The sequence below is a fragment of the Phalacrocorax carbo genome, chromosome 1 (genome assembly GCF_963921805.1).
Source record: "Phalacrocorax carbo chromosome 1, bPhaCar2.1, whole genome shotgun sequence".
In the NCBI taxonomy this organism is placed as follows: Eukaryota; Metazoa; Chordata; class Aves; order Suliformes; family Phalacrocoracidae; genus Phalacrocorax; species Phalacrocorax carbo.
Window position 1 is genome coordinate 83456268 of NC_087513.1, and position 12508 is coordinate 83468775.

A 12508-nucleotide genomic window follows, 5' to 3' on the forward strand; every position below is an offset into this window, starting at 1 on the left:
AAACCCTGGCATTGAGCGCAAAACCCGGGAGAATCAGACCCTTACTTTACAGAAAGGTGCTGCAAGATCCAGCTTTTTCAGGAGAATATTAACTAAGTCCTGTAACACATGTATACCCAGGCAGGAGCTGTGCTTTGGGACACATGCAAGCTTCCAGGAACACAAATACCATGGGACTTGCAACATCTTCCTAAAGATTGGCAGCACAAGCTGGGGCAGCTGCTCTTCATGGTCAGCTGTGCTCTGCTTGGGTCAGCCCTTGCAAGGGCCCTGGCAGCAATAAGCTCTCTAGTCACACTCTGTGGCTTATCCTGGGGGAGCATTTATCCTAGACTGAGGGACAGGAACAACCTGGAGTTTCTCCCTCTGGTAGTCTTATTTCTGTTTAAATCAGTGCTTCTTGCATCTCGGACATGACTGTTTTATGGAAGTGAAAACATCAGTCGTTAGCATAATTTGGGACCTCTTATGTTAGCCCAGATATCCTTCACGGTGATGTTTTGAGGCCCTAATGCCCGAGGTAATCTTTTTACTTAGGTACCCTCTGCTCCCAGGAGAATGTTTTCTTCCAAAGCAAGCATCAGGATGACTGGAGAGAGGATCCCAGGTGCAATGATAGTGATCAAGGCAGAGTATTAATTACTTAACCTCTCTTAACCAGCTGAGCCCCTAGTTTTCCCACAGGCCTTACTCCAATACCATTTCCACAACCCACAGAATAAAGGTGACAGCCTTTGAGCACAAGGTAGCATTTCATGTATGGCCCAGGCAAATTAGATTCAGCAATGCATCTGCCTGCTGTTTCTCTTACTGATGGCACTGATGTGCACATACAAAGCAGCATAGTAGGTACAACCAACACATGCACCATTTTCCTAAGGAAGGGGTGAGAGTGGGAGCAGGAAAGGCCTGTTTGGATATGGATACAACTCTATATCTGTTTTCTACTTGCACCAGCAGACAATACCACAACCTAGACAGCAAAACATGCATTATGTTTGAAGCTGAAATTCAAATTATTTCAGCTGTTAGTGTAAGCTTTTAGCTGATCTCTGCCCATCTGGCTGGAGTCACAGCACACTTCTGACATACGGGGGAGCTTGTTTTCGTCATGATGATGGATATGAACACAGAAACTGCTGCTATGGGCAAGCTTGAGTTTATACGGTGCAGGATGAATTAATGCCTCTCCCTCAGCACTAGCAACAAAAGTTCACACCGTGGCTCCACCCTGTATGCAGTGGGGACCAAAAGATCCATAAGGCCTAGCAAGTTTTATTCCTGAGTTTCAGTGTTGTTAACCCTTGACTTCAGCACTCCAAGCAACTCTCTCGCTCAGTGCGTGGCAGGGTGAGAGCTGATGGTCGCTCCTCTGCAGCATTGGCACAGCTTGTTTCAGCCACTCCGGCCAGCAGCACCCGCACAAATCTGCAGGTGACGAGGGCTGAGGAGCCGGAAGAAGCTGCATGTCTCTCGCCACTTCCCCAGATGACATCACACGTATCCTCCTCATGTGCTGCTGGTGCCTGACACGGAGTTATGGCGCTGAGCAAATGGCACCCGCTGGTCTTGCCAGCTCCGAGCAGAGCTCCTTCCCTCTCAGCACATGAATATCTGCAAGGAAAAGCAGCCTAGATCTGCCGCCACTGCAGGCTTACTTTTCAGTGAGTCCTAGATTTCCTTATCTCTGGTTTTACTATCTTTAGAGGGGCCTAAGGCACTGAGGGGACTCCCCTACACCCTGTGCCCACAGCTGGGAGTCCTACCTCAGCCGGAGCTGCCACGAGGCAGTGAGGGCTGGCAGACCCCGAGGGGCATGGCTGGCAGGGCACCACCGGACCCATCCTACAGCACACGACAGGGTGCCATGAGATGTAAGCCAGGCCCTGCCAAACCCCAGCCGTAAGGCTCATTATGGTGATGAGGTGGGAATGCTGCCTGCAGGTTAGGGTGAGGATCGGGCCCAGTGATGGCAGGGGCTGTGGGAACAGGACAGGCTGAGGCCTGGCCCTGTGGGCTGGCATGGCTCTTGGCAAGGCAGGGCAGGGCATGGCTGTGGGAGCTGGAGACCAGCCCTGCTGCAGCATTGCTGGGGCAGGGGCTGACAGCCCTGGGGAGCTGCAATGGGGTCCTGGGCCATGGGCAGGGTGGGGGTGGCCCTGGCAGGGTTGGGCAGGGACAGTCATGGCTGGTGGTGCCCTCAGGGCCCTGTCAGCTAGATAGGACTGTTCAGGGTCTTAAAATGGCAGACAATGCCTCAGTGCATCCATTTTGCTCCTTAAGACCTTCACAGGTGATCCAGGCCTAATTAAAATTCATGTTGGTGGCACAGCAAGACACAACTGGGTGCGATTGTCACAACATAACCAAAAAACAGGAGAGATGTGACTTGTCCCAGTAGACAGGACAGAGGAATCTGAGGTTCTGGGAAAAAGTAGCAGCAAGAAGTTCTGACAAAGCTGCCCCTTTATTTACAAGCACACATGTAGGGCAAAATGCTACAGTCACCCACTTTGGACCAAGCCTGTGATTTTCAAATGCGTCTTTATTGATCGGTTGATTTAGCTCAAGTAGTATGAACTTTATTTTACAAGAACCTGCAGCTAACCAACACAAAAAAGAATTACCATCATTACCTCGTACACTACCGGACTAGCGCAAAAACAAGTAAATGCCACAATCCAGTTAAAAGAACCATAAAATAACTAAATTAAACTGTAAACTCTACATGTAACAAACAGCTGAAAGTAGTCCCACACATGTCGCTTATAAACCCAGCAGTGGAAGGGGAGGGGAGGTCTGAACAGAAAACCAAGCACCCTAGACGCCAACTCTTTCTCCCCTGAGTGTGGCTAAGCACGGGCTCATTTGAGACAACACACAACCATGTGCTTGGCAGCATGTGCATGATCAAGTGGGACAGTGGTAGAGAGATGCACACCATCTGCCTGCATCTTGTCTTTTACCCTAGAAAGCCTCCTGGGTCTGTTCTCTGCTTCAGAACAGTCAGAGCTTTCTAAAACAAGAGGCTGATGCAGATTTGCACCCAAAGGATGTGAAAAGAGCCTGATAATTGCAGGAGAGTGGGCCAAAAAGAGAGGACTGAGCACTGCAGGCAGAAGCTGAAGTTATCTAACTTGGCAGTAGGTACAACTCATCCAAACGCATTTATTCCAGATGAACACATGATGGAACAGCAAACCTGAAGTTCAGGATAAAAAACTGGGGAATACTAACTGACTCATTTAACTCTTTCTTCCACCATTTTCTGTCTGCCTGTTATGATTCCTCTCTCTACACCCTTTGTGCTCCCTCTTTTCTCTCCCATTCCTCTGCTACTTCCCATACCACACAGGCAGTGACCCTTCTGCCCCGCTGACACAGCACAGAAAATGGAATTTTCCACTAAGTAGGAACAATGAACCAACAGAATCTGGCAGTTAGAGGAGAGAGCTGAGAGATAGGGAAGTATTTGTTTTACAACTATATCCTTGAAGAAGAACTGAAAGACTGATACTGCAGTAACTGAGAGAAAGGTAAATGTGGCAGGGGGAGATTACTACCACCGACTAAATTCAGGACTGAGAAGACTTGTTCCCCCAGTCCTGTAAGGAACATGCATGCTACTTTACATAGCTAGTGAGGCTAATTAAAATATGGCTAACCAATAGCAGATGAGATGATAATTACCAACAAATATGAATTTAGGCAGGTTTTTACTAATCATGTAACAAGATAAATATGTTGTAGTTTCTTTGTGCTGTGTGCAAGCTTTGTGGAGTTACCACCTAGCGCCCACCTTTTTGCAAATATGAAACGAATAAAATACCTCCACTCTGTGTGTATCTTGGCATATTGCACACCAGGTGAACAATCCCGCTTTTGGGATAACACCACTACACTGCCTTCCCTGACCTTCACACAGTTCTGCCAGTGAGTCCCACTTTACACTCCCAGCCTGCTCTTCAGCCTTGTATATCTCTGTGGAACAACATCAGAGAAGGCTGAAACTTGGTTTCCTGTCTCCCACAATCACAGGAGCACTTATCTTTATTCCTGAGGAATGCAGAGAACTGGGATCTAACTTCATGTAAATAGAGCAAACACCCTCAACTTATTTTGGAATCTGCCTGTCGTCTTCATCCTTCTTGTCTTCTCCTCTCTCCTTTGGTCCCTCCCTTAAGTGTAGGAATGTTTACAGTAATTCAGGTCCAGTTCTCTGATTTTTAGATAACACCCAGAATTTTCCTGAAAGCTCACTCCCCAAACCCCATCGCTTCATCAGAGTTAGGGCAGTTATGGGAAAATCTGCTGTTTGTGCCACTGGGAAGAAACTGCTTTGGCATGACAGTGTAAGGCTTGCACAGGACAGCATCTATCTGGCACCTTTCTAAGAACAACACTGGCTTAAAATAAAATAATTAAAAAAAAAAAATCTACAAAGAGTATATACCCCTTCCCCTTTGAGTCTAAAAGCAAACAGTGCCACTCTTGTGGCAAAGCGTGGCACTGTTTTCCAATCACAAAAAGCCAGCAAAACACATGTGGGAGTGACTAAATTATTCCGTTTGTGCATGTGGTGCAAGAGCTGTACAGGAATGAGACGTGGAAGGGAAGGCTAAACCCATGGGAGTTCTGCCACCTTAAATTCTGCAGAAGATTGGTACAAGGACAACACTCAGATAATTTTCTGCATTCACCAATAACAAGAGCATTAGTAGTCAGTTGTCTTAATGCACAGCTAGGGAGACTAAAGTTAGGTACCAAGAAAAGCTCTCTCACTTGTAGGCTAGCTAGGAACTGGACAATCTCAGCAGCCTCCAGGATCTGCCTCAGTGAAGTTCACTATGAACAAGTTAGATGAGCAGCCATGGTGGACATGTTTGGTATACTCAGTCCTGTCTCAGAGCTGGAGTGGGCTAGTCATTGTCTTGAGGTCCTTTCTAGCCCTATGCTTTACCAGTTGGCTCCACTGAAAAGAACAAAAGGGTCGTCTCATTTTTTTCTGTCCAGCACTTGCAATTAAAGCAACAAAGGAAAAAAATAAAATCCTTCCTTCTTTTCCCCAACCTTCACGACTCACAGCTGAGGAGTTCCCAGCTCTCAGAGTTAGCCCTTCTAATACTGATGGAAGTGATGGGAAACACAATACTCTTGAAACGCTTCACAGGTAGCAGCTGGAGTGAGGACTGTAAGCACAGGACAGCCTTGTGTGGGCAGAGTGAAGTATTTCACAGCTCACTGAATGCTTACAGGAGTGCAGCCCATGCCATTGGTCAGGCGTGACAAGGTCAGTGTACAATAAAAACACAGCATGCCTTCTTCATCCAATGAAAGGGTTACACAAAAATGGCCATTGTACCCAGTCGCTCTCCCAGAGCTCCACCACACTGGCTTGTCTAGCAGCCTCCAGTACTGGCTAACTACTTCCAGCTGTGGCAAGAGAAAAACTACAAACAGTGGAGTGTCCCCATCTTTTAGTGCAGAACCCCTCATTCGCCTTTCAGTTCACCCTTTCATACACTGTCCCCATACCCTCCCTCCCCTCTATTTAAAAAATAATGGTTATAATTAATGCATGGAACGTGATGGCATTGTGCATGTGGTTCACTTCCAATTCTCTTCCCTGCTTCTCAGGCATTCTCCTTCCTCCTCTCCAACATCCCCCCCAGTCCATTCCATCAGTCCATCTCGCCTGCATGCCTGGGGGGCTGGTGCTCACTTGCCATAGACGCTCTCATCGCTGTAGGCCACATAGAGAAAATAGTCCTCCTCGTGGTTATCCTGCAAGGGGAGAAAGGGAGGAAGTATCAGACTGAAGCTCTGTAACATTACCTGTGAAAAAGCCCAACCAAGAGATCATTGTAACAACAAGAGAGCATAACCTCTCTTTCACTGTTTCTCCCCCTTTACATCATCCTCATACTAAAGACAGCGTATAGCAACTTCCTGTCTCTGGCCACAGCTCTACTTCTACATTCAGGCATGTCATGTTTCTGGACATAGTGAATTTACCTGAAATGCCACAGCAAGAGTGCGTTGCAAACATGCAACAGAAACAGCTCTGACTGTTGCAGGCTGTGCAGCAGAATCCCAGCGCTGGTACAGCCTTAAGATCAAGAGGAGACACTTGGAAAGTTTTAACAAGTCAAAAATCACCTCTCAATACTTCAGTTATTTGGTAAATGTGGTTATATTTGTCATTTTTCAGAACACTTTGATAAGTGGCTGTATTTCTAGTCCTGTTTTAGATATGGGCAGTAAATCTGAGATGTTAAGTGATTACACTGACACAAACAAGGAACAGAGTCCTGATCTCAGCTCTAGACAGTTAGACATACCTTCCTCCTCCACATCCAGGTTTGGAAAACTCTCTGCGTGTGTTAATTGTGTACATACATACTGTCCAGTTACAGTCAAAAAGTGATAGGTCAAATAAGGCTCACAGCACCCTACTGAAACTCTCCTATTAAAACATTCTAACACAGCAGAAGGAGAAATCAAGGAGAAATCAATCCAGGCTGCAAACCAGCCATGATATAATGGCTATATAATTGAGGAACAGTCCTCTGATGGGCATAGAATACACCCTTAAGGATGATCAAATACACTGCTCAGTAGAAATGCTGGGCGGCAATGTTCACAGTGTCCTACAAGATCCTCACATATACAGTACAGGCTATGAAAAAGTTATTCTGAACAAAGAATAAATGCTTCTTGACAACCTATTTATAGCTGGTTGCCCAGTGATCCTGTATTCTTTTATCGGCTAAAAAGAAATCCCTTTGTACAAACAGGAAAGCTAGTGTGTATGTTCCACCCTCTACCCCAGACACAGTATTTCCTCTGAAATTTCAATACTTTGTTAAAGTAATAGGACCAACATATCACTACTGGTGCAACTATTCACCACCTGATATGAGAATCTTTTCAACTAGCAAATGAGCAATTAAAATGATGAGGCTCCCCATGTTCCTTTTTATAACTGCAGGATGGAACTTCCCTAAACAGATGATGGGATACAGCCCAGGCCAACGGGGTCCATGTTCAGGCATCTGTGACCAAGCTGCACCCACTGCCAGCTGAGTAGTGCTCAGTTGTCCTTCAGTGAGGATATGCATTCTTCTGGAAACTCCAACAAAAGGAGAAAGAGATGGGCCAGGCTTACCTCATACAGCTGGCCCATGGTAGCACTGGTGGGAGGGATGGTATTATTGACAAAGAAGAACAGGGCATCTTCTGGCCTCAGGTGGATCCGCTTTCGGATTAAGAAGTAGAATTGGCCAACTGAAGAGGAACAGAGGAGAATGCCTTAGATGCAGAAAGAATGCTTTGGTTTGGGGTTGTTTTGGTTTTTTTTTTTCTTTTTTTACCCTAACCATGGCTGTTTCCTTTTGGTGGTGGAAGTCACACACTGTGTGTAAAATGTAGGGAAAAATGAACAATGCAGGAAAGAAGGCAGTAACTTCATGATTGTAACCACATTAGCAGCCAATCCACTTGGAGCTGGCAGTTTCTCAGGTACATGCCTCAGGCCGTGCACCCTCTAAATCCGTGCTCCACCTACTATGGTATGAAATGTTCTACTGCAGGAATTGGTGGGAAGTCCTCTAACTAGCTTAACCTTTAAATCCTATAGATCAAAGGCACCTTAGAGAATTTAGCCTGGTGTAAATGATCATACCATTCCAGAAAACAAATTCCTGAAAACAAATTCCTTACTATTTGCTCAAGCTATGTTCCACAAGAAGTATTCCACAATCCATTATATGCTGAAAAAAAAAAAAAAAAAAAAGAAGAAATGCTGTTCCTTTAACTCATTCCTGTTCTCAAATGAAAACAAATGTAATCATACACAAAATGGGCATGACCATTCCTAAAAGGAACTTTGTAGCCATGACTCCAACCACAGGGGTGGAAAACAGTGGGAGTATTTCAAGAACTTGCCTCTTCCTACAACAAGGGTACAGCCTCTGGCAACTCTGCAGCTAGGTCATCATTGACTGATGGTTATGCTTCTGCCTATGATACACAATTCAGTCATTTTTGTCATGGCTAGAAGTCAGCTGAGACACATGCATGTTAGCTAAGTCAGTGGGATACCTCAGAAGATCTCAGAGAATTCTGCATGTTGTAATCCAGGATGTAAAGTACATAAATATAACACGGACAGCCAGGTAAACTGGAGTAATGACAAGATGTTGAGCCTGCCTGTATATTGTCTTGGTGCTGATCATAGAGCAAAAATAACTCCTGAGACCTTCTCACTGAAAATCAGGAAAAAAGGAGGTAGGCTTTGTTACCTGTGAGGTCAGAAGGCACAAGATACTTCCTTTTGTCTAGGTCGGGTACTCTGGCTTTTGGTGCTTTTTCCACAATTACCTGGAGAGAGAAAGCAAGAAACAACCCATGAGTATCATACAACAAAATGGACCAAAACACATCAGTGGGAAGGATATTAGCCTTTGAGAGAGACGGGACTACCAGGCCTTTAGAAATTTATTAATCTATAACAAATACACAACGTTAAAGAACAGATAGGTGAGAAGACAACTGAAAATCACTGGCAATAGCTGTACTGGGAGCCCAAGACTGCATCTGTAAGCACACTGAGTAAAAAATGGAGACTGGGCCAGACATAAAAATAAACCATAATAGCAGAGAAAAAAAAAAAAAACAACAAAACAGGTCACCTTGATTATCCCAATGCAGGTTAATTTTGTATGAAGGGGCTGCCAGGAGGCAAGAAGTATCACAAGTAAGTTGAACTGTTTCCAAGTTACAGTTCCAAACTGCCTAGCACAAAATCAGCCCTAGTCCCAGTAGTCCTATATCCTAATTTCTGCATTCACCAATACCAAGTGCTTTAGGATGAAGCAAAGAATTAAAGAGAAACTACAGGTCATTGGGGAATGTTTGAATGTTTTTTGTTTTGTTTTGTTTTAAATTCCCAGTTCTTCAGTAGTTATGTTCTACTCTGAAATTCATATCCTTTAAGGTTATTTTCCCTACTTCATATAGTTACGGACATTTCCTTATTCATATAAATATCTAATAATTAAAAAACAGGCTACCATGTGGGCAACTGGACCCACAGAGACCTTTGGCACAAAACATATTCTCATTATATTCTAATGTCATTACAACATAGAAAAATATGAAGCTCAGCAGCTTTAAGGTCAAACAGACAAAGGTATCTTCTGCTACAGGAAAATTTTTGTTAGCAGAGCTTGGCAAAATATTTACCTGAGAAGCAGGAAGTATTCCAAAGTGACCTGATCTCCTTCCATGAAAAGCCTTGGAAACCTTTCCAAAGGTTAGAGGTATGTTTCCATGGAACTACTGGGTTTGTGCAGAAAAAAATTGAAGGGAGTTTCTTGGGTTATTTTGAGACATGTATTTTTGAACCGGTAAGAGATATATTACATGATTCAATCTATGTGCCTTGCTGTTCTGCAGGAGCCATTTTGACCACCTAAACAAGAAGCTGATTTTCTGAACCTCCTCAGCTTTTTAATTCTGTTAGACCCTATAACTGTAACTACTCCATGTAAGACACTGTGGGACTAATTTCTAAGGGCTCCACGCTCCCTTAGCTATTTGGCAACCCAAATCAGCAACTGTATCTAACGCGTAACAGAAAAGGCTGAACTGCTGTGGACTAAGCCTTCTTTGGATGCAAAATGGTGGTGCCACATCAGTGAGACACTATGCCAGAGAAAAAAGCTATGACCTTGAGCTTGGTGTATTTAGCCTGGACCAAGCGCCATGCTAATTCAGCTTGACTCCTAGACCCAAGTGAGTATCTGCAAAGCATGTCACGCTGTAGAGCTGCTCACTTGGACATGTCTTCACTGTGTTCCATTTGGATACTGCCAACACAGCCAAAACCCCTGAAAATTCTGTTTGTTTTTAAAATAGAAACATGGTTGTCTCTGCTACTTCAGGAACTTCAAGCACCTCAGTTAGTACAGGGCATTCAAGCTCTTCCAGGCAGCGTGTGGTAGGACATACATTTCCGTGCATGATGCAGTTGGTAAGTGCTGTGGAGGAAGGACAGTTCCACAATCTCACCAAACAGGTGCAGGCTGAACAGCAACAGCACTTTGCACGTTTTTTTACCCGCACATCCAACAAGGCAATATCTAACACAATAAATTGCAGTGGGGAGAAACCTTTAGTTCTTGCCTGCAATTTCAAAAACTACTGACAAGCAGAACTGCTAGCTAGCAGCACTGATGTGAACACCCTGACTCAAAAGGGTGGCTTGTAGCTTGGTAATTAGATAACACAGGAAAAAAAATGCCTATGAGGAAGGGGTGAGAGTGTTGGGGCTTCTAAGCCCGTAGGAAACATTTAAATCAGTTCATCACTGAGCTTAAGAGAGATCTCTCTTGCAAAGAGGCAGGGAAGGAATGGAGGTGCTCTGCTAATCTGGCTATCAAGTGCAGTCAGTGTGCCTGACGACACAGGTATCTCTTCTGAAGCACTAAACCCTTCACACACACAAACCTACAAAGAAAATCCAAATGGCAGATACAGACTATCTGTGTGACTGTTGTGGCTGGCTGGTGACTGTGGTGATGTATGACCATGCCAACAGTATAATCTCAGCAAAATGCTGAGATGTATCAGGGCACTGCAGTGTAGGCAGCCAAACAGACGTCATCTTCAAGGATCCTGCTGTCGTGAAGGGCAGAGACAGAAGTGATGTAAAGAACAGTTGTCTGCTGCATTCGTTTGCTCTGTATGCAGGTCTGACAACAGGCTATCCCTAACAACTCACATCTGGGCCTTGCCATGCGTCGTTTTCACCCTTAACTAAAGCACACCTTGTTACTCTGGTCCTGGCTTTCTCCGTAAAGATCAGCTGATGCCCCCCTATTTTGACTCTTTTACCTCTCATCAGACTGGATCCGGTCCCAGGCTCCCCCACATGGCTCTTCCAGACACACCTATCATGATCTGCTGTACAATCAGCCATACTAATCCTCAGTTTACAGCTTGTCTCACTCCTGACCTACAGAGCCCTCTTCGGTCCTCATCATAAACCAGAGAACCGCGCACACTTCATCACTGGCTCGCTGTGTGCTCAACCTGCTGTGCTATGCCAGGGGTCCCAGAAACAGCTAGAACAAAGAACACACATAATGACTTCCAAAAACTTTTGCAAGTCCAGTTGAGGGCCACTCCCAAGACAACAAAAGGTGTTGGCCTGCAGGGAAAACGTGATATAACTGTTCCCCCTTGCCCTTAGATTTACAGGGAAGTCTAAGTTATTTTGCCTGCAGTACCCCTGGGTAGTAAATCTAGGACAGATGTCTCCAGTGGGGATGGAAAGAAAGAACATATGCAAAACGTTTATTAAAAAGGAACAACTAAAAAAATTGTAATTAATTTGATTTGTCATGTCTTTTTTCCAATTATTATTAGTAATTATAAAGCTTGAAGTTTTCCACAGGCACTCTAAAGGGACCTAAGGATGAGGAAGCAAAGTTTAGCTGGAAGATGACCTTGTTTTCCAAGTGACGTTTTTTCCACAGGATGATTAAACAGGAGGGCAGAAAGACTAAGAAGTATCATTTTTCTCTCATGCAAAGGAAAAGAACAGAACAAGTCTATATCGAAAAGACAGGCCAAAAGAAAGTAAAATGAAAATAAAGGGAAAGAATCCGATGACACGGATGCAGACCTTGTTCTCTATGAAGAGTACCCGGCTAACTCACTCATTGTTCTCCTCCATTTTCACAGTCCGAATGGTAAGCTCCTTCCCCACCCCCCAACCCCACGCACAAAAGCTGCCAGCAAAAGAAAAGCAGCATTCTCGCTGCCAAGTTACCGCGGATCCCAGAAAAAAAGGGTGAATTACACCCCGTCGCCCCCGCACCCGCCCACCAACACAGTCCCTCCTACATAATAAACAGCTTTTGCGCTAAGGAGAAAAGCAGCCTGGCATGAGAACAGAACATCAAGATCACGGTCATCTTCGCTAATCTCATTTCTTTTGCCTCAAAAAATAAAGGACAAAGCGGACGACAGCTAACAAGGACGCCAAAGGCAGCAGGGCGAGGAGGCCCCCCGGGCCAGCGGCGCCCGCCGCCGCCCTCGCCCCCACACTCACAGGGACCCTGTCGGGGTATTTCTTCCTGATCTTCTCCCCTTCTTTTTTCCTGTACTCGAACGGGTGGTCTTCCTTGTACTGGAACTTCATGCTGCCGGGCTGTCACCTTCCTTCCCGAGGGCTGCTGCGGCTCCCTCCCCTACGGCCGGGTACTCAGCGAACCCCCGGACGCCCCCAAAAGCGCAGCGGAGCGGAGCGCACCCCCGACCCGTGCCGCGGGACCGCACCAGCCGCTGACAGCAAATTGGGCGCTGTGACGTCACGGGAGGCACACACCCCCTCCTCCCTCCCGCCCCCCCGCCGCCGTCACGGTGCCGCTGGGGCGGGGGCTCTCGCTGGCTGCGGGCGGGGCTCGGGTCCACGCCGCCCGTGGGGGGGGGGCGCAGA

General features: G+C 45.8%; 1 protein-coding gene across 1 annotated transcript; it reads right to left on the reverse strand.

Moving 5' to 3' along the window:
* Nucleotides 1-2527: 2527 nt before the first annotated feature.
* On the reverse strand, nt 2528-12381 carry LOC104049093 (gamma-aminobutyric acid receptor-associated protein-like 1). Its single transcript, XM_009509712.2, has 4 exons — nt 12122-12381; nt 8304-8382; nt 7169-7287; nt 2528-5784 (listed from the first exon to the last, which is right to left on the reverse strand). Exons 1-4 carry the CDS (start codon nt 12209-12211, stop codon nt 5719-5721), a joined length of 354 nt encoding a protein of 117 aa, XP_009508007.1. The 5' UTR covers nt 12212-12381; the 3' UTR covers nt 2528-5718.
* Nucleotides 12382-12508: the final 127 nt, after the last annotated feature.